General features: G+C 36.6%; 1 protein-coding gene across 1 annotated transcript in view; it reads right to left on the bottom strand.

The window, feature by feature from the left end:
• LOC111157377 (phosphorylase kinase regulatory subunit beta) overlaps nt 1-26109 on the bottom strand; it is a 240406-nt gene extending 214297 nt beyond the window's left edge. Inside the window, exon 1 of the mRNA XM_022518739.1 lies at nt 25846-26109. Coding sequence (XP_022374447.1) covers nt 25846-25900 — 55 coding nt within the window. The 5' untranslated portion in view covers nt 25901-26109. The remainder of the gene's footprint in view (nt 1-25845) is intronic.
• Nucleotides 26110-26440: the final 331 nt, after the last annotated feature.

Here is a 26440-nt window from a genome sequence, read left to right as displayed (position 1 = left end):
AATTAATATCTTCTGATATCTAAAATTTGCCAAGATTTACTCATAATCAGCTGCAATGAATAAAATTATTCATCAGGGCAGATGAAGTAAAGTAAGACCCATTAATCAATAACCTAAGCTGTCACCATAAAGTAATTCAAGTTGTTCTACTCTTCTCTTATATTCTGTTCTGTTCTTCTGTTGCTCGTAAAGGAGGAGCTAAATGAAATCATAAAAAATATGATTAAAAATTATTTGATCACTAGAATGAATGTATATAGACTTACAAGTGGGTCACTATATAAAAGATAATGCTAATCTGGACATATAAGATTTCTCCAGAGAAACCCAGCATCATTATTTCATACTTAGAGTACAAGTAAAAATTTTAAATTCAAAACTTCTAAGACTTAAATGATAGAGTTTTAGTTCAATAATAACTGAAGTACACCAAGGGGGGAAAAAGAACTTCACTATACACCATGCCCAGTCTTTACAAGAAATATTTAACTTTATTATATCTTCTGTTACTACAGTGATAAAAACACGTGATACTAGGCATTATGCTATGTCACAAGTTATTCTATACAAGTATGAAAGAAGTACTTTCAAGCCATTCAGCACTTTGAAAAATGGAACTGACCCATTTCCCTTTATCATTTACATTTTCATGAAGCCTGGCCTGTATTTCTAGTCTTGGTAAAATTCAGAAATGCATTTAATATGAATGTCATTACTATTAATTAAAAATTTCCCTTACAACACTTTATATAATAGGCATAAATAGAGGAGGTCTTAAATTTTAATTAAAAAAAAAACACTATAAACTATGAATTAGCAAAGTAAGCTTACCATGGTAACAAAAACATTCAAAACCAGAATAAAAACTGGAAATACTACTAAAAAACAGTTTGTAAGTTTGTAAACAGTTCATAAAATAAAGTTTGTAGATAATGAAAGCTGTTCATTTTCTCACCAAAATGCAGTGAAGTTTAGATCACTAAGTAAAACAGGGCAGAGATGGCACTGCCATTTCCAACATTGTACCCTCAGACTTTGGTGATTTGTTCCAAGGCTATCCTAAGGGTCTGCGTTAATGAATTACCTTCTGTTGAGACCCACCTGCAATAAAATAATTAACTGACCAAACTTTCTTGTATGGAATCCAAGCCACATATTTTAAAGCCAACTTTCACTCTTTAGAGAATAAAGTTAAACTTCAAAGTTCAAGCAAGGAAAAGAAAGGTCTCTCTGCTCTCTACAGCCCCTCCTCCTCATCTCCAAAGTGTAAGGAAACTCCTGAATGGAGAATATCTTATTATCTAAGAGGCTGTGAGAAGAACATGGGTTTTGAAAACAGACAGACCTTGACTATAATCACAGCTGTTATACTTTGCACCTTTCAGGACTGGGACTCTCTCTCTGAGATAGGTCTTCTCATTTGTGAAGTGGTAAGAATTACATAACCTCCCACAGTTGTTGTGAGACTTAAGGGAAATATTTTGAGTAAAGCAACTAGCACAGTGTATATTAAATACCAATTGTCTTCCCTTTCCCATCCTTAAATCTTTAAATCTCCTCCAGCGCTTGGCTTAGGATTAGTCACAAAAGAAGAAATCAAGGAATGCTTGATTAACTAGCTTTGTCAGGTTAACATCCTGATTGATGCAAGAATGGATGCTCCACACAGTGATTTTAAATCAGCAATTTACAGTATCAATAACTTTTAAGAAACAGCAACAAGATAACTGAGTGGAATGTGAACTGTATATCTTATATTAAAATACTCTTGGTTTGCTATACATAGTTTAGTGCCAAGTGCCAAGTGCTATAGGAAACCAAGATTATCAACTTCTCTATCCAGAAGAGAAAGCATGACTTAGAGTAGAAAGGGGAGAAATGCGCCACTGAAATGTGACCCTCTGCTATATAACAGTGATGCTAATAGGTCTTCAACAAAATTTTATAACCAAAATGAATATTTCTGAAGAATGACTATTCAGAGCTAATCTTAATTTCACTACCAACCTCCAGGTCTAATCAGAGCCAATTGTCAAACACACCAGAAAAACATGCTGTCTGTGGGGAGACAAAGCAAACTTAAGACCCTTGGGAGAAAAATCAAGTCTCATTAAGAAGTGTAGGATGAGTGGGGTATCTGGGTGGCTCAGTAGGTTAAGCTCAGGTCATGAGATCTAGCCTCAAACCGGGCCCAGAGCTCACAGAGTCTGCTTGAGAATTTCTCTCCCTCTCTTTCATCCCTCCCACTGCTTGTGCTCGCTCTTTCTCTCAAATAAATCTTAAAAAAAAAAAAGTATACGATGAGTATTAGGCTGCCACACACATGCAATAATGAAGATATTAAAATGTAAATTAATCTACTTTCTAATACATATGTTTAACATTATAGAACTGAATACCAGAATAGGCATTCTTTAAGTTCTAAGTGTAATCATTAAGCAATACACTTTTCAAGCCTTCTACTTTGGCTTAAAATTTTTCACATCTGTTCTAAGTATAGCTTAACTTTACCATATGTTTTATGGACTGTTAGTTTTTTATGTAATACAAAACTGAAAGAATGTAACTCTGGGTGAACACTAAGACTATTAAAATTTTGTTGTACTTTAATTTGCATTATAATTTAGTTATAAGGATTTTATTGTAGCAAAAAATTGCAATGAAAACAGGAGTCATGACAATGGATATTTAAGGTATTCAGCTTATACTATTGCAAATGAAACTAAACCACTACTGTAACATGAAGCCATAATGGAAATCAGCCTTGAACTTGATGGTTTTTGTAGTTAATTTGAAGACTGTGCTATTTCCTCTTCTCTTCAAACAAAATTATAGTGTATTATTTGAAGCACCTACCCTCATTTTTATGTTCATTCTATAAGACTATTGAATATCATCTTGAAAGGATGACTAGAAAAAAAAAACTAAAGTCAGTGTTAACTGACATCATTCTGCTTTAAACGATAAGCTGCATGAGTTATGAAAAAGGCCAGATCCTCCCCACTCCCCACCCTGCCTGCAAAATGACCATTACCATCAGAGGCCTCTGCAAAGATCTTAAAACAATCAGCACATTAGTTTCTCAAAGAAATACTTAGGGAAAATAAACTGGACTGTGGGGGAAAACAAATGAGCTTAACTTCCAGTGCTGACCAATTATGCCTCTCATTTCCATTCAATTGGCTACAAAACTCTCTAAAAATGAGGGGGTCATTGCATTCTGAACAGAGCTGCCTATTGAAATGGAGACTACATGGTTCTTAGGACATGGAAGGGATCATGAAATATAATTATTGAAATCATGTATGGTAAAGAGACTAGAAGGAAAAGTGAATAATACCCAGTCATTTTTAATGACATCTGCTGGAAATTTTAACTTATGTTATTAATGTACAGCAATAGCCTCAAAATGGGAGCCCTGAACTGGCAATTCAAATGTCCCAGCTCAGCTAAGTAAAAAGGTTTGGTCCAGGTAAATCCAGGCAAAAGTCTGAGCCTGGAGCAGATTACAAAAAACTGATAGAGGCAGAGAACCATACTAGTGAAAGGAAGCTGCAGAAGCAAGCCATGGTCACACATACGAAATATGGAGTTGTCCCTAATGAGAATCAGTGATGCTAATCATGACATATTTATCCAAAAAGTAAGTTCAAGATTGGGAACACAAGGATGCATAATTCAGAGCCCAAAATCTAGAGTCTCGATGCAAGGCAGATAAGAGATGAAGATGATATAAAAAACTGCTCAACAAGAGTGGTACTTAGTAGACTTTCGCTGTCCAAACGGTAATCCAACCACCAGCAGCAGGACTTCACCTGGGAGCTTGCTAGAATTACAAACATTCAGGCCTCATCTCAGACCTGCTGAATGAAGTCTCCATTTTTAAGGAGATCCAAGACTCTACAGAGGTAGTAACTCCATCTTGCAAAAAACAAAATAGAGGAGAAAAAGAGAGGGAAGAAGAGGGGATTAAAATCAACCTGCGGCTTTGTTGTCTTAGGAAAATCCAATTCTACAACTCCTATAAGGTAGGATTATGAACCAATTAAAACAGCTTAATATCAAGAGTAACATCTTGCTCACTGAGGTTTGCCTCCAGACCTTGAATCACTGTAATAACTGATCCAAAGTTATCATGTCATCAACTCTGCCCAATCCAACCAGATCCCCCTCTCATAAGATCTGCCTTAAAATCACCCAGCCTAGGTTCTGAAACCCTATAAATATTCTCCCCTGACTACCCTGAAGTCAATGGGCAAGAGACATAATATTTTGAAGCAGAAAGGAATGGAAACAAGCATATGGTCTAAGTCCCTTATTTTATGAAAGAAATTCACAATTTGTTCAAGAATGAAGAGCTAGTTGAGAACCAGTTAAGAGAAGAACTAACACCAGAAACAAGATCTTCTGACTCCCTCTTCAGGGGTCTCATTTTTGTCTAATTTACATTAATTATTTTTGCCTCTGTGTCCCAGACAAGGACATTGCTTAATGTTAATATAATTTACCAGGACACTCAAACTCAATAGACAATATACCAGACTGAATATAAACACATAAATCCACTTTCAACACGAAGAGATCAAAAAGGTAAGGAATAATATAATCTCATTATTACCAGCATCATAACAAAAACAGTTAACATTATTAGGGCATTTGTCATGTGCAATGTACTATGTTAAAAGCTTTATAAACATGGCTTCATTCAATCCTTGCAAACCTATTATGGACGTAGTATTATTATTTCCATTTTACAGATGCAAAGTTACTGAGGTTAAGTGACTTTTCAAAAGTCACACTGCTAGCAAGTGGAAGAGCCAGGGCTTAAACACTGAAGTATGCTTTGGTTTTCTTGTTTGCCTGTTTGTTTGAGGTAATACAAAACAGAGATGAGTATATACTTATTATTTAAGGTCTTCTCTTGAGAATTTCATTTCTAATAATAAAAATAACATAAATTCACAGCAATATATATAACCTGCTTCCAAGTAAAATTTAAGTCAGAAATATTGCTTTAACTTTTTTTTAACCAAATCACTAAGTTGTTTTCCAAGCAGTTCTAGTGTTTATCACTGCACTTTGTCCATATTAGCCGTGTAAATTATCTGTTTCAGACATTATACCTACACAACTTTCCTTTACCAAGATTTCATTTCCCTTTACTTCTGTTAGTTCAAGACATCTGCAGTGCACAGGAACAAAAAGGGCTCTCTTCTACAAGTTACATATATAATAACTGACAGACTTGATTTGAAGAGGTCCACCATGAAAAGAGAGATTTTTCTCTAGTGTATTATTAGAAATATATTTTAGGGGCGCCTGGGTGGCTCAGTGGGTTAAGCCGCTGCCTTCAGCTCCGGTCATGATCTCAGGGTCCTGGGATCGAGCCCCGCGTCGGGCTCTCTGCTCAGTGGGGAGCCTGCTTCCTCCTCTCTCTCTGCCTGCCTCTCCGCTGCTTGTGATCTCTGTCTGTCAAATAAATAAATAAAATCTTAAAAAAAAAAAAAAGAAATATATTTTATACCATTTTTATTCTGAAAAATGTTATACTTCCTCTAGATGGCATGTTTAGGAAGCTAATTTCTTCCCACTTCATTTAAAAGGGTACATTAAAAAAAAAGGGTATCATTTCACTGTCTTTCATTTCCATATTCTTGAAACTTAAATGCCAAGTTCAAGTTTTTTGGTATCTTAGATAAAGTCTATACTGTGATAGACAAGGCCAATTAAATAGGGTTGTCCTTCTCTATATATGAAAAAATAAACATGCTACTGATGACTGACATCTTGATAACAACATGGATGAACAATCTATATGATTTCTTACATCTTCACTTCAGGGAAAGCAAAATTCAGTACACAAAGATTGCTCAAGGTTCTTAAGCAAAGAGACAAAGGCAGCTAGAGCCAGGCAGGACTGGCTCTGCAGATGTTGTCCACAAGTGTAGAGAACAATCAAAGAATGCCCAACTCATGAAATTACTATCCTCTAAGATCACTATTTCGCTTCACTTACTGATTTCTTTTTTTGAATTTGAACTTTGAACCTTTTTGGATTTCTCCAATAAGGAAAATCTATTTAGTATGAAACAGCTAGAAAATCAATTCACCAAAATTTATTTACCAAACATAAAGGAGAAATGATTAGACAATATAGAGTGCTGACAAGTTTATTCTATATCAAAACTGAACTAATTCTTTCTAGAATGATTCATCAACCTTAAGACCCCAAAACCATGCCTACATCAGGGGCTACTGATATAAAACTATAACCAATTCAGTCTAACCTAAAGAACTTATGACCTATAGAGGAGATGGATATATAATTATGGCAATTCAGGAACATCAGAGCTAAAAGAAGCATGTGTAAGGTGCCAAAGAATAAGTAGAACAATTCAATGAAAACTGGGATGCAGAGGAAGGGGGTAGTCAGAAAATACGTAAAGATAAGAGATCATTGGAACAAAATAAAAGATTATAGGAGTACACAAAATTTTCAGAGAAAGGCTATCTAAAACAGAAGGAACCTCACTGTAAAGTTGCAGAAGCAAGAAAGAAAATGCCCTATCTGGGAGATTAGTAGCACTACAGAAGAAAATGCAAGAGGGAGGGGTGATTGGAAAGGTATCTAGAAATCTAACAGTGGAGGATGCTAAACAACAGGTTCTAGGTTCGCATTTTTATCTTTTCGATAATGGAGAGCTGTTGGGGAGGCTTAGGCAAGAGCATCATATGATCAAACCTTTAAAAAGATATAGCATGGAGGACATTAGAAGGAGGAAGGGAAAAATGAATGGGGGAGAATCAGAGGAGGAAATGAACCATGACGGACTGGACTCTGGGCAATAAACTAAGGGTTTCAGAGGGGAGGGGGTTGGGAGGATGGGTTAGCCTGGTGATGGGTATTAAGGAGGGCATATGTTGCGTGGAGCACTGGGCGTTATATACAAACAGTGAATCATGGAACACTATATCAAAAATTAAAGATGTCCTGTATGGTGATTAACATAACAAACTCTATTGGCACTGTGAATGACTGCTTAAAGTGGTGAGCCTTTGGCACAAGAGTCCATTGGTTAAAAGTCCATTTTAACCAATGTTTTGGTTAAAACATTCATCTAAGACCCTTGAATTACGGTAGTAACAGCAGGAAGGCAAAGGGGAAGAAAAATTCAAGAAATATTTAATAAATAGAGTAAGACTGTGGAAAGGCTTAAATTTGATACAGATGTTAAGTAAAATATTAATACTGTATAGTGTAATACACAGCAGAAAGAGTCCAGTGATAATACCTAATCCCTAAATGGTTTTTTTTTTTTAAAGATTTTATTTATTTGACAGAGAGAGAGAGAGATCACAAGTAGGCAAAGAGGCAGGCAGAGAGAGAGTGGGAAGCAAGCTCCCTGCTGAGCAGAGAGCCCGATGTGGGGTTCGATCCCAGGACTCTGAGATCATGACCCGAGTTGAAGACAGAGGCTTTAACCCACTGAGCCACCCAGGCGCCCCCCCCAAATGGTTTTTATTCCTTCAAATTATGATAATTTTACATTCTGCTATGATTTTTTTATCCTTGTAGTTATTGCGCAAATGATTATTATCAAAGCTACAAGCCTATTGAGAATTGGGATTAAGTGGGTATAACAAATTGAGCTTCATTATATATTTCCATGAAAACAAGATAACATAACCAAACACAAGGATCTCTGAACTGACAAAAACAATGATAAAAACTGATAGAAAAATTCCATGTGCAGGGAGGTTAGCGGGGACACTAAAATATGGCAGCATAGAAGATCCCTCCAACCATGGACACACCAAATCTACAACTGCTCCTCAAAAATAAAGGATAAAAGGTACACACTGAGGTAGGTAGGTGAGACAGAGACATGGTCTCACCAAAAAACCTCATCCCCAGTGCAGTGACCCAATTTTTGAAGGGATCTCAAAAACACAGAGCTTCACTGAGTAGTGAAGCATTTGTGTTCCACATCAGGACCTCAATCCTTAGGACCTGCATCAGAGACATAAGCTCTCCAAATGTTTGGCTTTGAAAAACCAATAGAGTTTATGTCTAGGAGACTCAAAGGGCTACAGGGAAATGAGATTCCGGTCATACAGAGTTCCCTCAGACACATTCTTCCTATGACACAGCATGAAACCAAGTCTGAAAATCGCCTACACTATGTATGGAGATTCATTTGCTAATCTTAGTGTCTGACAAAGGACTGGGGCCTGTTGGCACTCTTTTTGGGGACAGAGGCGATGGTGGGAGCCCTCTCAGCACTCCCACTTTACCTTGCTAGTGCCAGCACTAGCCCATTCTTTAGTTCTCCCTATCTTGCTAGAGCGGGAGAACGTGCACAGTAACAGCACTCTCCCACTGTCCCAATTAAGTTGGCAGGCGTGCTCCTCGCCCCGAAGTCTACAACTCCTTTTCTAAAGTAAGCAGGTGTACCATGGCCCTGTGTTCTCACAGTGCCTCGCTACAGCAGGTATGCGCTGGCCCTACATCTCCAGCTCCCTTGCTACAACTCACAGCAACACCCTGGCCCTGCACTCTCCTGCTGTCTCACTACAGTTGGAGAGTGCTTTGCAGCCCTGGACTATTCTGCTACCTCTCCAAAGCCAACAAGCATACACAGTCCACATAGGGGATACCCCTAGATCACTTGGCTCTGGAGGCCAGGGAGGCTTGTGTTTCTGGGCCCCATGGGACTAAAACAATTGGAAAGACACTTCTTATCAGCCTACCACCCAAAGGGCACTGCCCAGACAGGTTACTGAAACACATCCCAAGCATTTCTATGGAAAGGGCCTATTTACTGGTCTTGGAGCTTAAACATGAGGGACAAGTGTCAGGCTTCCTACACATATAGAGACTATAGAGGTGATCATGGGAAGTGTAGACTGGGGAAAACAATCTTTGCTTACTTCCTTAGCTTCACTACAGCTCACTGACACCTACCAGTAAGGAGCTCATACATGTGTCTGGGGCCCCAATTTTTGCAACTATTGCCCATGGACACCTCCAGAAGCCCAGAACACAATGCTAGCAGGGTTAATAACTATAGTCCTATAAGACTGTATATATTTTCATACTTTAAAGGTTGCTGTCTGAGGGCATGGCACCCATTCAGCCTGAACCTAGATGCTGACTGAGGTCCTTCCCTTTGGAATACTGACAGGTCTTGACACATCCTCAACAACTCGCACCTATCAAGAATAAACCAGACTGCTTAGACAATCACAAAGTTTGACAGACAACCAAGAGCTAGGGCAAAGTTGAACCATAAGGTTTATCTCCTATATGAGGCAACTAGTCCATGACTGGAAGAGGTAGTTACTTCGCCTAATACATAGAAACAAACACAGAGAGTCAGTAAAATGAGAAAATAAAGAAATATCTTCCAAACAAAACAAGATGAAACCTCAGAAAAAAACCTTAACGAAACAAAGATAAGCAATTTATCTGATAGAGTGCAAAGTAATGACCAAAGTAATGACAAAGTAATTACCAAAGTAATGACAAAGCTGAACTCGAAAGAAGAATGGATATATATAGAGAGAACTTCAACAGATAGGAAATACAAAAAAGTACCAAACAAAATGAAAGAAAGAAAGGAACCAAAAGGAAGTCAAAAGCTGAAGAATAAAATAAATGAATTTTAAAATACACTAGAGCGGGACTCCTGGATGGCTCAGTGGGTTGGGCCTCTGCCTTCAGCTCAGGTCATGATCTCAGGGTCCTGGAATTGAGCCCCATATCAGGCTCTCTGCTCGGTGGGGAGCCTGCTTTCCCTTCTCTCTCTGCCTGCTTCTCTGCCTACTTGTGATCTCTCTCTCTATTTCTGTCAAATAAATAATAAAAATAAAATCTTAAAAAAAAAAATACACTAGAGGGATTCAAACCAGACTAGACAAAGTACAAGAAAGGATCAGTGAGCTAGAAGATAGGCAGTGGAATGCATCCAAACAAATCAGGAAAAAAATTATTTTAAGAAGTACAAATAATTTAAGGGACCTATGGGACAACATAAAGTAGAATAATACCCATATTATAGGAGTCCTAGAAAGAAAAGACGAAAGGGATCGAAAACTTATTTGAAGAAATAACGGCAGAAAACTTATCTAACCTGGGAAAGTAAACAGACATCAAGATCCAGGAATTCTAGAGAGCTACAATTAAGATGAACCCAAAGAGAGCCATACCAAGACACATAATTAAAATGCCAAAATTTAGGGATACCTGGGTGGCTCAGTTGGTTAAGCAGCTGCCTTCGGCTTAGGTCATGATCCCAGCATCCTGGGATCGAGTCCCACATTGGGCTCCTTGCTCGGTGGGGAGCCTGCTTCTCCCTCTGCCTCTGCCTGCCATTCTGTCTGCCTGTGCTCGCTCTCTCTCCCCCTCTCTCTGACAAATAAATAAAATCTTTAAAAATAAAATAAAATAAAATGTCAAAATTTAAAGATAGAGAATCTTAGGAACCCCTGGCTGAGATCAACTCTTATCTCAGGGTTGTTAAGTCTGAGCCCCACAGTAAGTGTAGAGATTACTTAAAAATAAAATCTTTAAACAAACAAATAAACAAAAAGATAGAGACTCTTAAGAGCAGCAAGAGTAAAATAATTTTTTACATACAACCCAACCCCCTAAAACTGTCCACAGAAACGTTGTAGGTCAGAAGAGAATGGCTGGAAGGAAAAAAACTTGTAATGAAAAATGCTCTACCTGGCAAGCTTAACATTCAGAATTAAAGGAGAGACAAAAAGAGTTTTCCAGACAAGCAAAAGCTAAAGGAGTTCATCACTACTAAACCAACCTTACAAGATAAGAGCAGAAACCATGAGAGACTTTGGACTCTGAGACACAAACTGAGGATTTCAGAGGAGCAGGGGCAAGGGAATGGGATAGCCAGATGAGGGTATTGAGGAGGGCACGTGTTGTGATGAGCACTGCTTGTCATATGCAACTAATGAATCGTTAAACATTACATCAAAAACTAATGATGTACTACATGTTGGCTAACTGAACATAATAAAAAAAAAATTTTTTTTTAAGATTTAAGGGGCGCCTGGGTGGCTCAGTGGGTTAAGCCACTGCCTTCGGCTCAGGTTATGATCTCAGGGTCCTGGGATTGAGCCCCGCATTGGGGGGGGGGGGGTCTCTGCTCAGCGGGGAGCCTGCATTTCTCTCTCTCTCTGCCTGCCTCTCTGCCTACTTGTGATCTTTCTCTGAAAAATAAATAAATAAAATCTTTTAAAAATTAATTAATTAATTAATTTTAAAAAGACTTAAAGACAATATAAAACATCAATGAAACTAAGAGTGGTTTCTTTGAAAAAATAAACAAAATTAACAAAGCTTTAGCTAGACTCACCATGGAAACTAGAGGGCTCAAATAAATAAAGTCAGAAATGAAAGAGAAGTTACAACTGATATCAGAGAAACACAAAAGGATCTTAAGAGACTACTATGACCAAATACATGCCAACAAATTAGACAACCTAGAAGAAATGGATAAATTCCTAGAAACACAATCTTCCAAGATGGAATCTTGAAGAAACAGAAAATCTGAATACAATTCTTACGAGTATGGAGATTGAATTAGTAATCAAAAACCTCCCAACAAACAAAAGTTCAGGGCCAGATACCTTCATGGATAAATTCTACCAAACATTTAAAGAAGAGTTAATACCCCTTTTCCTTAAACTATTCCGAAAAAACTAAAGATGAAGGAAAGCTTTGAAATTCATTCTACGAGGTCAGCATTACTCTAATACCAAAAGGAAAGACACTACAAAAAAAGAAAACTATAGGCCAACATGAACATAGATATAAATATCCTCCACAAAATATTAACAAAGCACACTCAACAACACATTTGAAAAAGTTATTCACCACAATCAAATGGGTGCCAGAGTAGTTCGATATTGACAAATCAGTGTGATACAGCATATTAACAAGAGGAAGGATAAACATCATATGAGCAATAGATGCAGGAAAAGTATTTTATAAATTCAACACCCATTTATGATAAAAACTCTTAACAAGGGATGCCTGGGTGGCTCAGTTGGTCAATCCACTGCCTTTGGCTCAGGTCATGATCCCAGAGTCCCAGGATTGAGTCCCACATGGGGCTCCTTGCTTGGCTGGGAGCCTGCTTCTCCCTCTGCCTTTTCTGCCTGCCTCTCCCCTTGTAGGTGTTCACTCTCTCTCTCTCTCTCTGACAAAAAATAAATAAAATCTTAAAAAAAAAAAAAAACTCTTAACAAAATGGGCATAGAGGGAATGTACCTCAGCACAATAAAGACCCATATGACAAGCCCACCACCAACATCATATTCGATTGTGAGAAGTTAAAAGCTTTTCCTGTAAGATCAAGAACAAAACAAGAACACCCAGTCTTGGCATTTTAATTCAACACGGTATTGGAAGTCTCAACCAGAGCAATTTGGAAGGAAGAGAATTAAGAGGAATCCAAACTGGAAAAGAAGTAAAACTGTCACTATTTGTGGAAGACATGATTTTATATATAGAAAACCCTAAAGACACCACCAAAAAACTATTAGAAACTAAAAAAAAAAAAAAAAAAACCAAATTCAGTGAACTTGCAGGGTACAAAATCCACATATCAAAATTGGTTGTGTTTTTATACACTAACAATGAGCTAGAAAGAAAAATTAAGAAAACAATGACATTTATAATTGCATCCAAAAGAATGAAATGCCTACAAATAACTGATAAAGTGGAAGATCTGAACACTGAAAACTACAGACATTAATGAAAGAAACTGAAGAAGACACAAATAAATGAAAAGATAGTCTATACTCATGAGAAGAGTATTTAAAATATCCATATTACCTAAAGTAATCCACAGTTTCAACATAATCCCTATCAAAATTCCAATGAAATTTTTTCACAAAAAACAACAAACAATCCTAAAATTTGTATGGAATCACAAAAAAACCATAAATAGACAAAAAATCTTGAGAAAGAACAAAGCTAGAGGCATCATGATTTTTTTTTTTTTTTGGCATCATGATTTCTGATTGAAACTATATTACAAAGTTATACTAATCAACATAGTATCATATTGTCATAAGAACAAACACACAGATCATTGTAACAGAACAGGGAGTTCAGAAATAAACCCATACATATATAGTCAATTAATTTATGACAAGAGAGCCAAGAATAATAAGGGGAAAGGGCAGTTTCTTCAATAAAGGGTATTAGGACAATTGGACAGCCACGTGTTAAAAAAAAGAAAAAAGTAAAAGAGAAGAAACGAAACTGGACTACTGTTTTATACTATGGACAAAAACTAACTCAAAATGGATTAAGGACTTGAATGTATGACCTAAAAACATGAAACTCCCTCTGCCTTTGACTCAGGTCATAATCCCAGGGTCCTGGGATCGAGCCCCACATCGGGCTCTCTGCTCAGCAGGGGGCCTGCTTCCCTTCTTCTCTCTCTGCCTGCCTCTCTGCCTACTTGTGATCTCTGTCAAATAAACAAATAAATAAATAAAACCTTAATTTGAATCTCCCTGATGGCTAGTGATGATGAACATTTTTTCATGTGTCTGATAGCCATTTGTATGTCTTCATTGGAGAAGTATCTGTTCATATCTTCTGCCCATTTTTTGATATGATTATCTGTTTTGTGTGTGTTGAGTTTGAGGAGTTCTTTATGGACTCTGAAAAACAATCTGAAGGGTTTGAAGAGGTGGGGGGATGGGAGGTTGGGGGAACCAGGTGGGGGGTATTAGAGAGGGCACGGACCGCATGGAGCACTGGGTGTGGTACAAAAACAATGAATACTGTTATGCTGAAAATAAATTTTAAAAAATGATAAAAAAAAAACCCTTAAAAAAATGAAATTCCTAAAAGAAAACATAGGCAAAAGCTTGACATCAGTCACAGTGATGGTATTTTGAATCTGACTCCAAAATCAAGAGCAACAAAAGCAGAAATAAGTGGAACTACAACAAACTAAAAAGCTTCTGCACAGCAAAGGAAATCAGCAAAATAAAAGAAAATCCACTGAATGAAAGAAAATGTTTCCAAATCATATTCAATAAGGGGTTAATATCCAGAATACATAAAGAACTTCTTCAACTCAACACCAAAGAAACAACAAATCTAATTTAAAATGGGCAGATAATCTGTATAGGAATTTTTCCAAAGAAGACATCTATAACAGACACATAAAAAGATGCTCAATATCACTAATCATCAGGGAAACACAAATCAAAACTACCATGAGATATCACCTTGCATCTATTAAAATAACTATTATCAAAAAGACAAGAAATAACAAGTGTTACCAAGGATGTTGAGAAGAGGGAACACTCATGCCCTGTTGGTGGGAATTAAATTGGTTCAGACACTGTAGAAAATAGTATGGACATTGATCAAAAATGGAAAATAGAACTACCATAAAGATCTGGCATTCCACCTCTGGATATTAATCCAAAGAAGACCAAGACACTAATTCAAAAAGATATATGTGCCTCTATGTACATTATAGCACTATTTATAAGAACTAACATATGGAAATAATCTAAGTGTCCATCATGGATGAATCCATAAAGAAACTGTGGCATCTATATATAAATATATATATATACATATACATATATATATAAAATACATGTACATATATATACACACACATATATACATACATACAATGGAGTTGTGTTATTCAAAGGAGTTGTATTTGTATTGAGTTGACAAAGACAAATGAAAAGGATCATCATAAAAAAGGATGAAATCTTGCCATTTACAACAACATGGATGGAACTTGAGGGTATTATGCTAAGTGAAATAAGTCAGAAATACAAATACTGTATTATTTCACTTACACATGGAATCTAAAAAGCAAAACAAACAAAAGTCAGAGATACAGAGAACAGATCCATGGTTACCAGAGGGGAGGGTGGATGTGGGGATGAGCAAAATGGGTGAACAGATCAAAAAGTAAAAACGTCCTATTACAAAAAAGTCATGGGGATGTATTGCACAGCATGGTGACTACAGTCAATATTGTATTGTGTATTCAAGAGCTGCTAAGAGAATAAATCTTATATGGTCCCATAACAAAAAAAAAAAAAATGTTTTTGTAACTTTCTATGGTATCAAACAATAACATACTGTGGGGATGATTTGGCAGTGTATACAAATATTGAATCATTGTGTTGTACACCTGAAACTAAGACAATGTTATCTATCAGTTATACACAATAAAATAAATACTAATAAAAAAAGATTCCACAAGGGCACCTGGGTGGCTCAGTGGGTTAAGCCTCTGCCTTCACTCAGGTCATGATCTCGAAGCCCTGGGATTGAGGCCAGCATAAGGTTCTCTGCTCAGTGGAGTGCCTGCTTCCCCCTCTCTTCCTGCCTGCCTCTCTGCCTACTTGTGACCACTCTCTCTGTCAAATAAATAAATAAAATCTTTAAAAAAAAAAAAAGACTCCACAAAGCAAAGTTAATCACCCAGAAATATGTAAATTAAGAAAATAAGCTCTTATTATGAAGAATTTTAGATATTAATTTTTTTTTAATTTCTTTTCAGCGTAACAGTATTCATTGTTTTTGCACCACACCCAGTGCTCCATGCAATACGTGCCCTCCCTAATACCCACCACCTGGCTCCCCCAACCTCCCACCCACCGCCCCTTCAAAACCCTCAGGTTGTTTTTCAGAGTCCATAATCTCTCATGGTTCACCTCCCCTTCCAATTTCCCTCAACTCCCTTCTCCTCTCCATCTCCCCATGTCCTCCATACTATTTGTTATGCTCCACAAATAAGTGAAACCATATGATAATTGACTCACTCTGCTTGACTTATTTCACTCAGCATAATCTCTTCCAGTCCCGTCCATGTTGCTACAAAAGTTGGGTATTCATCCTTTCTGATGGAGGCATAATACTCCATACTGTATATGGACCACATCTTCCTTATCCATTCGTCCGTTGAAGGGCATCTTGGTTCTTTCCACAGTTTGGTGATCATGGCCATTGCTGCTATAAACATTGGGGTACAGATGGCCCTTCTTTTCACTACATCTGTATCTTTGGGGTAAATACCCAGTAGTGCAATTGCAGGGACATAGGGAAGCTCTATTTTTAATTTCTTGAGGAATCTCCACACTGTTCTCCAAAGTGGCTGCACCAATTTGCATTCCCACCAACAGTGTAAGAGGGTTCCCCTTTCTCCACATCCTCTCCAACACACATTGTTTCCTGTCTTGCTAATTTTGGCCATTCTAACTGGTGTAAGGTGATATCTCAATGTGGTTTTAATTTGAATCTCCCTGATGGCTAGTGATGATGAACATTTTTTCATGTGTCTGATAGCCATTTGTATGTCTTCATTGGAGAAGTGTCTGTTCATATCTTCTGCCCATTTTTTGATATGATTGTCTTTTAAATATTAAAAATATTTAACATGAAAACTCCGTTGTCATCAGTAGACCACTTAAAGGTGCTTAAAACAAACAAAAGCTAAAGATCTAAAATCAACTAGCATATATTAGCCATATTTGTGAGGGGCTCAGTTTGAACAGGAAAACTCCCATCTAAGCGGAAGTATATCAACTGAAATGATTAATACTCTCTACCAAAGCACAACATAAGTCCAAATAAAATTATATTTAAAGAAGCTTTTAAAATAATTATTTTTAAATAAATTTCATTTTAAAAATGTATTTAGAAGTATGAAAGTTTGAAATGTCACCCAGTGGGGCATGACTTTATGTCCTATACTCCATCATGAGCAAAGACTCATTGATGTTTACTGTATTTTCTCTAAAGCTCCAGATTTGTTACTACAAATTTCCAGATAAAGTCACCTACATAAATCTTTCACCAAACTGGTGAAAACCTCAGAGTGCTGGGGCACCTGGGTGGCTCAGTTGGTTAAGCCTCTGACTCTTGATTTCAGCTCAGGTCATGATCTCTGTGTCTTGAGAGGGAGCCCTGTGCCAGGCTTCATGCTCAGCAGGGAGTCTGCTGGAGATTCTCTCTCCCTTTCCCTCTGCTGTTCCCCCTACTCTAAACAAATAAATAATTAAGGGAACAAAAAACAAAGAATAAAAACCTAATAGTGCTGTCTACTTTGAAATCACCACAGGATGTTCTGTTGTTCAAAACTTATTAAATATATTGTTTTTACTTAAGGAGAGAGGACACAGTAAGGCCACCTACATAAGGATAGCAAGGTCTACGGTCAAGTTATAAACACACATACTCTCTCACTCACACACAAGAGTTACTTGAGACATGACAAAATTTCCGTCAGCACACTATATCATCAGTTAATGCTTATGTCAAAATATTTAAAATGACAGATCACAGTAAGTTTAGAGGTTTATTCCCTCATCCTTAGTTTCTGAAGAATTAAATCTGCACAACTTCCATTTGGTTACAGATGCAAAGTCATGAAAGAAATATATTTAGAAGACAGAAAGGAAAAAAGAAGAGTCTGAAATCATTTTAAATCATAAACTATTAAAAGTTCAGATGGAAATTATATACACAAACAAGTAAACAACTGCCTATAAGCTGAAAATTTCATGGAAAAAACAATTCACTGATTAAAGCCACAGCAAGCCAAGGTGATGTTTACGACAAACTAATTTTTTATAACTATAAGCAACCATCAGATATTTATGACCAAGCTTAAAAGTTAATAGAACCACATAAAGAAAAAGAATTTAAACATAGAAAATTCTTCACTGGTTCAACTGCGATAGGAAGATAGAAATGTAATAGAAAGTACAAGTTAAGCACCTAATGATATGAATATGTTTTTAAAATATACCAGGAACAAACACATATATGATAAAATACCGTCCAAAGCTCAACTGTCCAATCCCGAACCCTGTGCCTCTCCTTGTCAGAATACCTTCACAGCTTTAGCAATAAGACTCCGTCTGTTATCCAAATAACATCATGGCTGTTCATCTTCATGACTAGGATATAAATACTTGTAAAAATTCAGTCCTGAGCTATAGGACTTGAATCTTGAATGACCAAAAAGGCAGGCCATGGAAATGGTGTGAGGTTACTGATTATTGCTTTATTAGCAAATACAACAATAGCTTTTAAAATTTTTATATAACAAGTTGAAAACTAATGATGTATATTTTGAAAGACAACCAAGAATACATAAGACATATATCAGAATCTACAAAAATGGCCAATTTCAATACACACTTAAGATATGTATTTTGAAAGATAACCAAGAATACATGAGACATATATCAGAACCTATAAAAATGGCCAACTTCAATTATACACTTAAGAAGACTTGCACTGTGGATTTTGGAAGTCACTGTTGATCTATAAAAAGCAACTTCCTCAAGAAATTCATAAAATATAAACTGAAAGAGAAGAAAGCTATGAAATCATGAAATTAAAAATGAGGAATAACTGTCTTTAAAGGACTAAGGTGTAGTCATATCATTTTGGTAAGGAAAAGAAGGAACAAAATAGAAAACAGGAACAAATTTTTTCATCTTTCAAAAACCACTTCTAACCAAGGCAGCAAAGGCCTAATGTGACAAAATGAGAACAAGCGTGAATTCATTAAAAACATATCACAGGGGGCAGCTGGGTGACTCAGTGGGTTAAGCCTCTGCCTTTGGTTCAGGTCATGGTCTCAGAGTCCTGGGATCAAGCCCCACATTGGGCTCTCTGCTTGGCAGGGAGCCTGCTTCCCCCCTCTCTCTGCCTGCCTCTCTGTTTACTTGTGATCTCACTCTCTTTCAAATAAATAAATAAAATCTTTTTTAAAAATCACAGAAAACTACAATGAACCATCAAAAAGCACTTACTAATTTTTCAAGACCAAGTATATAACATGCAGTTACAATTTTGTTATCTGTTTTCTACTTAGGGATTTGAAAATACACCCCCTTCAAAATCATAAAAGACATATTCTAACTGTGTGTTTAACAGTAAAAATAAAATACTTATATCTGCCATGAATCTAAGATCTATTGACAGGTAAATCAAATCTCCATATGCTTCTTCCAGCTTGAACCAAGAAAAGATACAGCAGAACTTTGCACAATTTTGCAGATTATTCTTCAGAAATAGAACGGCCAATCTGTCATTTTAAAATATGGACAAAGATTATAATGACATAAAATAAGATATATATTTATAAGAATTTACTATATATATACACACAGGAAATCTGTTGAATTGGGCTTCCTTCTAAAAAGTCAGTCTGTTGAATCAAAAATTATGTAATAAATGGCAAATGGATTCTAATACATAATCAAGGTGATCACATTTTCTGAATCTAGACTGATGAAAGAGTCAACTTCATAGACATTCATCACTCAACAAGGACCCATGCTTGGCATTATGCCCTGTGTTAAGCATCAGAGACAGACACATAAAATATGGCTTCTGTCATCAGCCACTCCCTACCTTCTACCACTCTCCAAACTGTTTTATACTTAGTAGCCAGAAGATCTTCACAAAACATTACTCAGTCTTATCACTTTATTACTTCAAATTTTAAATGTCTTTCCTTCTCACTTACAATAAAATCCAAATATCTTCAAGGTTTCCAATGCCCTGCCCATCCCAGCCATCTTCTCTCTCCTATTTCTGTCATTCACAATGCTTTGTCCTTTGGCCTTCTCAGTGCTCCTTAAATGTCCAGCTCTATCTATCCCCCAGAACCTAGACTAGAATCTTCATATTAACTTCTCATTTGATTTCCACTTCCTCCTTCAGCTCAAATGTCACTTCCAAAGAAGAATTCACTGAAGTCTCACACTAATGCTGCAGGAGATGGAGAGCTAATGAGTAGTTAAGCAAGGGAGTAACAGATCAGTTCTTTATTTTATAAAAAAAATCCAGACAGTAACTTGTAGAACAGACTTGCTAGAGGTGGTATAATGGCAGATGATGGCCATAGGCAGCAAAGTTAAGTAGGAAACAACTAGAAGAGTCCAAGAGAGACAGAGATTGTATATCTACAAGAGCACTAAAGTCATCTGTAGCTCTGCATAAAGTTCCATTGGGCCATGAGCTCTCTAAAGCCAGTATTGTATATTATAAACTTCCTATGACATTAGAGAGACCCCATAAACATTAGTTAATCTGAAATGAGAGAAAAGTGACGAACATGATCAAGATACAACTAATAATCACTACCATCCATTTATGGAACACTTAAGCACTATGCATAATGAAGAAGGCAAAGGCAGCAGTGGTTAGGAGCAGTGGTTCTGCCAAAGTCTATATCCTAGCTGCATTACTTTATGTGAGTTTAATTCTCTGTGTGTGTGGGTTTTTTCTTTTTTTTTTAGGAGAAAAGTAATAGTACCTATAGCAAAAGATTGTTGTGAGATTTAAATGAAAAGCACCGAAAAGGACACTGCTTGTCACATGTTAAATACTCAATAAATATTAGCTACTAAAATAGTCACTGCTAACACCATCAACATTAGTCTTTATTGTTATTATTAGTACCACTACTACAACCACCAATTACGTCACAGCATTATTTCATCTTCACAAAAGGACTTACAAAGGATAACTATTATCTCTACTATCCAATGAGGAAAAGTAGATAAAAAAACAATTCACACAGTTTATAGATATCATACTGGGATCTGAGCCTAGTAGCATGAGTCTAAAATCTATATACTAAGCACACAACGACACTGTCTCTCAAAAGGGGCAGGAGGGACTCAGGTGTGATAAGTAATAAAATTTTCTAAGCAATATGATTTACTGATCATTTATTATGCTACAAGACCTCTTCTAGGCTTTAGGGGTGCAGGAGGACAAAACAGATGAAATCTCTTCTCTCATATGAGACAGGCAAGAGAAGAGAAAAATATCAAACAGCGAGAAGTACACTAAAGAGAATTAGAATTAAGAGTGATGTGTCTGGGGGCCACTTAGATTGGATAGGCAGAAAAGGCCTTTCTAAGGAGACTTAAGCTTAAGGTGAGAACCTAACAGACAACCGAAAGGGACAAGCACAAGCTACCAAACAGCAGGAGAGAAGGCTTTCCAGGCAGAGGAAATAGCTATTACAGAGAACCTAACTGAAACAAAATTGTCCCTTAAGCAACCAAACCAAGCCAGTATAGCTGAAAAGCAATAGGTGAGGAATACAGTGTTCCATGAGAAGATTACAGAGTTGCAACATCAGGTGCCTTGGGTCACCCAAGGGAAGGGACTGTGGATTTTATGCTTAAATGTAATAAATTATCACAGGAAAGTGACATGATCTGACTTACATGTTTAAAAGAATCTTCTCACTGCAAGGTAGAGAACAGATTGTAGTAAGGGAAAAATATGAATTCTTTCCAGGCTATCTCAGTAATTTAGACCAGAGATGAAAGTGGCTTAAACTAGGGAGGCAGGAGTACAGCTGGAGAAAAATAGACAGATTTTAGTATACATTTTTGGAGATGGAGTAGAAAGGATTTACAAATGAACTGAAAAAAAGGATGAAAATAAAGGAATAACCTCTATATTTTTAGCCTGAAGAGCCAGCAAAATGTAGTTTACTGAGATGAAGAAGATTAAGGGAGGCCCATGTTTCGGGTAGGAATAGAAATTAGAAGTAAGAGTTTGATTTTGGCCAGGTTTCATTTGAGATGCCCATCATATACTCATTTGGAAATGTTCAAGTAGGCACCTGGATCAGAATCAGGAATTCTGGAAGTTCCTCTTATCATTTCTCTCACCGCACAGAAGACTGATGATAAAGAAAACATCATGAGGAAAATAGATTTTAGGATGCACACTGTGAGTATTCTGTAACAATGTGAAACAGTGAGACAAGATACTGTACTCCTCATGAAACTATTTCACTTATAGAATCTAAAGCATCATCTCTGCTAAGGATAATGATACAGAGAGAAAGTAAACTTTAAGGTCAATGAGATTCATGCCAGGAGAGTTAAGCCACATTGTACGTCCTCTGTTTCTTAAATCTTATAGGATTACAGGGCAAGACCTACTAAGAAGCGATCAGAGCTCCCAGCAGGATCCAATTTACAAGTGTTTCAGAAAATTCCATCCTACTTGAAGGGAACCTGTTTTATATCCAATATAAGACAAAAATAAAGTCTAACTATACATAAAATAATGACTGCTCTCCCTGCTCTGACAGGAATTTCCATGGAAACTGTCGTAAAAAATTTCTTTAGACTTGTGTTATTGACAAAAATGAAATGGACTTGGACTCAAATGAGAACCAGATTCTGGGTAATCTGATTCAAGCTAATTGTATTTTAGCATGACAAATTTTCTTAATCAAATGGCTACCTAGAGGCTAGATATCAAAATGAGAGAGATAAGCAAACTCATCTGTTTTTGTAGAAGTCCTACTTTTAAATACTTATCAGTGATATTATAAAAGACCACATTAGGAAAGATAAAAACTAAAATCTATTGCGCAGCTACTAAATAGCAAGTGTTTTGCATATAACATCTTATTTAATCCTCACAATAATTCTTCCAAGTAGGTTTTTATTACCCTTATTTTTATAGAGAAAGCAGCCAGTTCTCAAGGATGTAAAGTAACTTGCTCAAGATCAAACAACAGTAAACAACAAAGGCAGGATGAGATTCAGGTTTAGCTGAACACAAAATGTGTACTCTTTCCTTAGGCTTTTCAAAGGGGCTATAACCCACAGTGGTCCAGGAACCCAGGTATATGGTATCTCTAAGCCACAAGAAACCTTTTGATTAATTGTCTGTTACATTAGGCTGAAATCAAGGCTATCATATAATGCCTTTAAAAAGAAAAAGAAAAAAAGAGAGAGTCAAACATGTAAAATAGAGTTGAGTTATGCCCAGAATATATAATAAAACTTTACCAGGTACTGATATGCTCATCAAATCAAATTGATAAAAGGAAATTAATCAAAGAACCTAAAAAGAAATCAGGAAAAAATTCAAGTCTTATGCTGATAAACTCACTTAGATGCTGGTAAACTTAGGGAGCCAAGATAGAGATAGGCTACTTCATTTTAAGGAGTAACTTTCAAAATTATTATCTAAGAATAAAAGTAAAAACACTTCTTAGCTCACTACAAAATGCTGTTAACAATTACTACTAATAATTCAACCACAATACCAATGTGACTGCTATTGCTGACTAGCTCTGTTAACCTAACATATTGTACAACTGTAGCAGTCACATGAAAGATGGAGGCAATCTGAGGAATGGATGCAACACTCCTTTCCTAATTTGATAATTTATTTTGCTGGTGGAATTTTCCTATAAATTCAAGGTCTTGTATATTTTACTCCAAGGTTCTTTAAAGAAAAACCTGTACCCCCAGATACCTCTTTGGATTTAAGTAGTCGAAACAAAAGAGATGATATTTAACCATAGCACTTATGGACACATTAGCAGTCAGAACACAACTAAGCATGCACACACAATAAATTGAGTAAAGAGTGGGAATGAAGACAAAATAATAGAAATAAATTCAGGAGAAATAAAGAGGGTTACAATACATAAAACAATCTAGGTACACTAGAAGTTAATTTTCCAAAATCAAGGTACTAGCTTTCATTTTTGGTAACATCGGATAGTATCTAGCCAAAAACACCAGGGAAAAGCTCAGCTGTCAACCAAGGACATGCTTCAGAATAACTGTTAAATGAAATTATTCCTTTTTTAAAGATTTATTTACTTATTTATTTGACAGAGACAAGAAAGCAACGGCATGAGCAAAGGAAGAGAGAGAAAGAATCCTCAAGCAGACTCCCTGCTGAGTGCAGAGCCTGACACAGGGCTTGATCCCAGAACCCAAAGATCACGACCTGAAATGAAATTGAGCCAGTCGCTCAACCAACTGAGTCACCCCAGCACCCCTGAAATTATTCCTTAAAACACTCTTCTACAATGATAACATCCAAGAAATCACAATAGGGAAAATAAATCATTTCCAAAGCAGTATTTCTCAATTAGTAAATAAATTATAAATGCAAACCACTCAGAGTGTTTAGCAGATAAAAGATTTAAGGAGATTTTGGAGTCATTATTAAGTTTTGGTTAGAGGAACCCCCCCCAAAAGTGTAAATGTTGAAAGTAATTCACAAGGAATCAGGTCTTTAACATAGCTTAAAACTGTGAAGTTTGGTATATTTCTATTTTGTCTCTTGGTGCATTCTATTTCAATTTAATGATATGGTACTGGAAATGCTTCTTGTATATGAAGCATCTGTATATCAAATACCCTATGTAATGCTAAAGCACAGTTCTTATGTTTTGAAATTTTCAGGACTATTGATGCATAAAAGCATATCTTTAGTATTCTCTTTCCCTACAACTGCTGAATGACTTTGCTAATGCTGGAAACCCACCAAGCCCTTACTAGGAAAGCCAAAATGGAAAACAGAGCCTGGTGCTTAAAATACAGAAAACACAGTCCAAAGATATATGTCTTCTTGTTCTCTTAGTTCAAAGATTAAACCAGAAATCAACTGTCAATGTTATATATTATATACTATTTTGTTATTTAGCAGATGACTGCTTTATATCCTTTAGCTGAAGACAAGTATCATTTTCATTCCTTGATATGAGCATTCTTTTCTGTGATTTTTCCTTAAGCTCCTTCCTATTTCAAGATTTTGCCAAAACAGGAATTAAAATCTAAATGGAAATAAAGGTTTGGGCTTTATTGTCAGGGTTTGGGCTGCCTCATCTCACATTTACCTGTTAATGAGTCCTGAGGCTGAATATTCTGCTTAAGGCATATTTGAGATGAAAAGCATCCTCTTGCCAAAAGGCTTCTCCGAGAGTGTTCACACAATGAACAGATTTTAAATGGCCAAGGTGAGTCACTACATACAGAAAAAAGCCCTAAAGAAGGCCTTTCCTACTTTTGTAAAGCAAGACTAGATACAGCCAAAGACCTGAATTCCTAATGAGAATACAAACGTGGTCTCCATTGGATGCATGAACTTCCTTGCATATGTTTTCCAAATCCTAGGGACTCATGAGGGGAGCAATCAGCTTTCATCCAGCTTGCAAAGGGTCTCACCAACATGTCCAAGAGCCACTGTGCCAATATCTCCTCCAGCCCTTATACCAACATGCCAAGGGGTAGAAGGCAAAGCACATAGCCTTAAAACATAATAGTCTGGGATCTGGGGCAAGTTGTTTTACCTTTGTGAGCTTCCATTTACTGTCTATGAAATCGTATTTACAAAAATACCTGCTTCACAGGGGCACCTCAGTGGCTCAGTCAATTAAGCATCAGACTCTTGATTTCACCCTAGGTCCTGATCTCAGGGTCGTGAGATAGAGCCCCACACTGGGCTCTGTGCTGGGCATGGAGGCTTTTTAAGATTCTCTCTTTCCCTCTCCCTCTGCCCCTCCATCCACCTCTCTCTTTAAAAAAAAAAAAAGAAGAAAAAAAAAAACCCTACTTCACAGGTAGTAGATGAGGAAATAATTGTAACACTAACCAAAAATTTCTAATTTAAAAAAGTTACTTCCATTATCCAAGAAGATGATAATCACTTAAGAAATTTTTTAGGTACCCATTTTACAACTGAGGATCCCTGGCACTGAGGTTCCCAGACCCTGGTCACATATTGCTAGAGTAAAGACAGGGGATCCTTTTTACACTTCTCATGCCCTACACAATATCACTATAGGCCACATTCAACATATAGTACAAACTTGAGTCTAACAAAAACAGAAATGATGCCAGGCTTGGGCCCACCAAAGAGGAAACAAAACCAAGATGATATCATATGGTTGACACCAACCTTCAGAAACAAAGGTATTTAAAATTACCAAGTGACCCTTTTGGGGTCTACACACTTACCAGACCTTAAGAAAGCTGGAGGAGAAGAGACGATGGCATCAGGTGAGCTGGCCATTTCAAATTGTTGACTCTAATCATAAGCATCGCAGGCTAAACTACAGCAATTTTCAAAACTGTTTAGTGAAGGTTAGAAGCAATCAGCATTAGATTAATTGAAAGCAGTGTGAGCAGTTATTAACATGATGCAGTGTGCAACAAAGGCAATAATCGAGGCTCATTATAATTTTATTTTCTTTTTAATGACTTGAAAATTTGATTTTCTTTGCTTTGATAAATTACATTTGCTTATATGGATGAGGCAGAAAATATATAATATCCACTTATTAAACGTTACACAAGTTTAGCATCCTCTATTGAGCAGTGAAGTGATTCGCTACTATGTAACAATGCTCAGAACTTTGCAGTGGCATCTATCTCAGAGTCAGGTTATATATTTCAAACTAAGCTCAGTTTATATATTCTTCTAAAAGTAACAAACAGAATCAGGTTGATTGTTTTTAATAACATAGGAAGTCATTAATTCATGCAATAAACTTTATAGTCAACACTTTTGAGTTAGAACCTGAAACCTCAACTAATTTGGAGGAATGACTTT

This window comes from Enhydra lutris, unplaced genomic scaffold, assembly GCF_002288905.1.
Source record: "Enhydra lutris kenyoni isolate GAN:26980312 unplaced genomic scaffold, ASM228890v2 scaffoldscaffold54, whole genome shotgun sequence".
Taxonomy (NCBI): Eukaryota; Metazoa; Chordata; class Mammalia; order Carnivora; family Mustelidae; genus Enhydra; species Enhydra lutris.
This window is presented reverse-complemented; position numbering and strand designations above follow the sequence as displayed.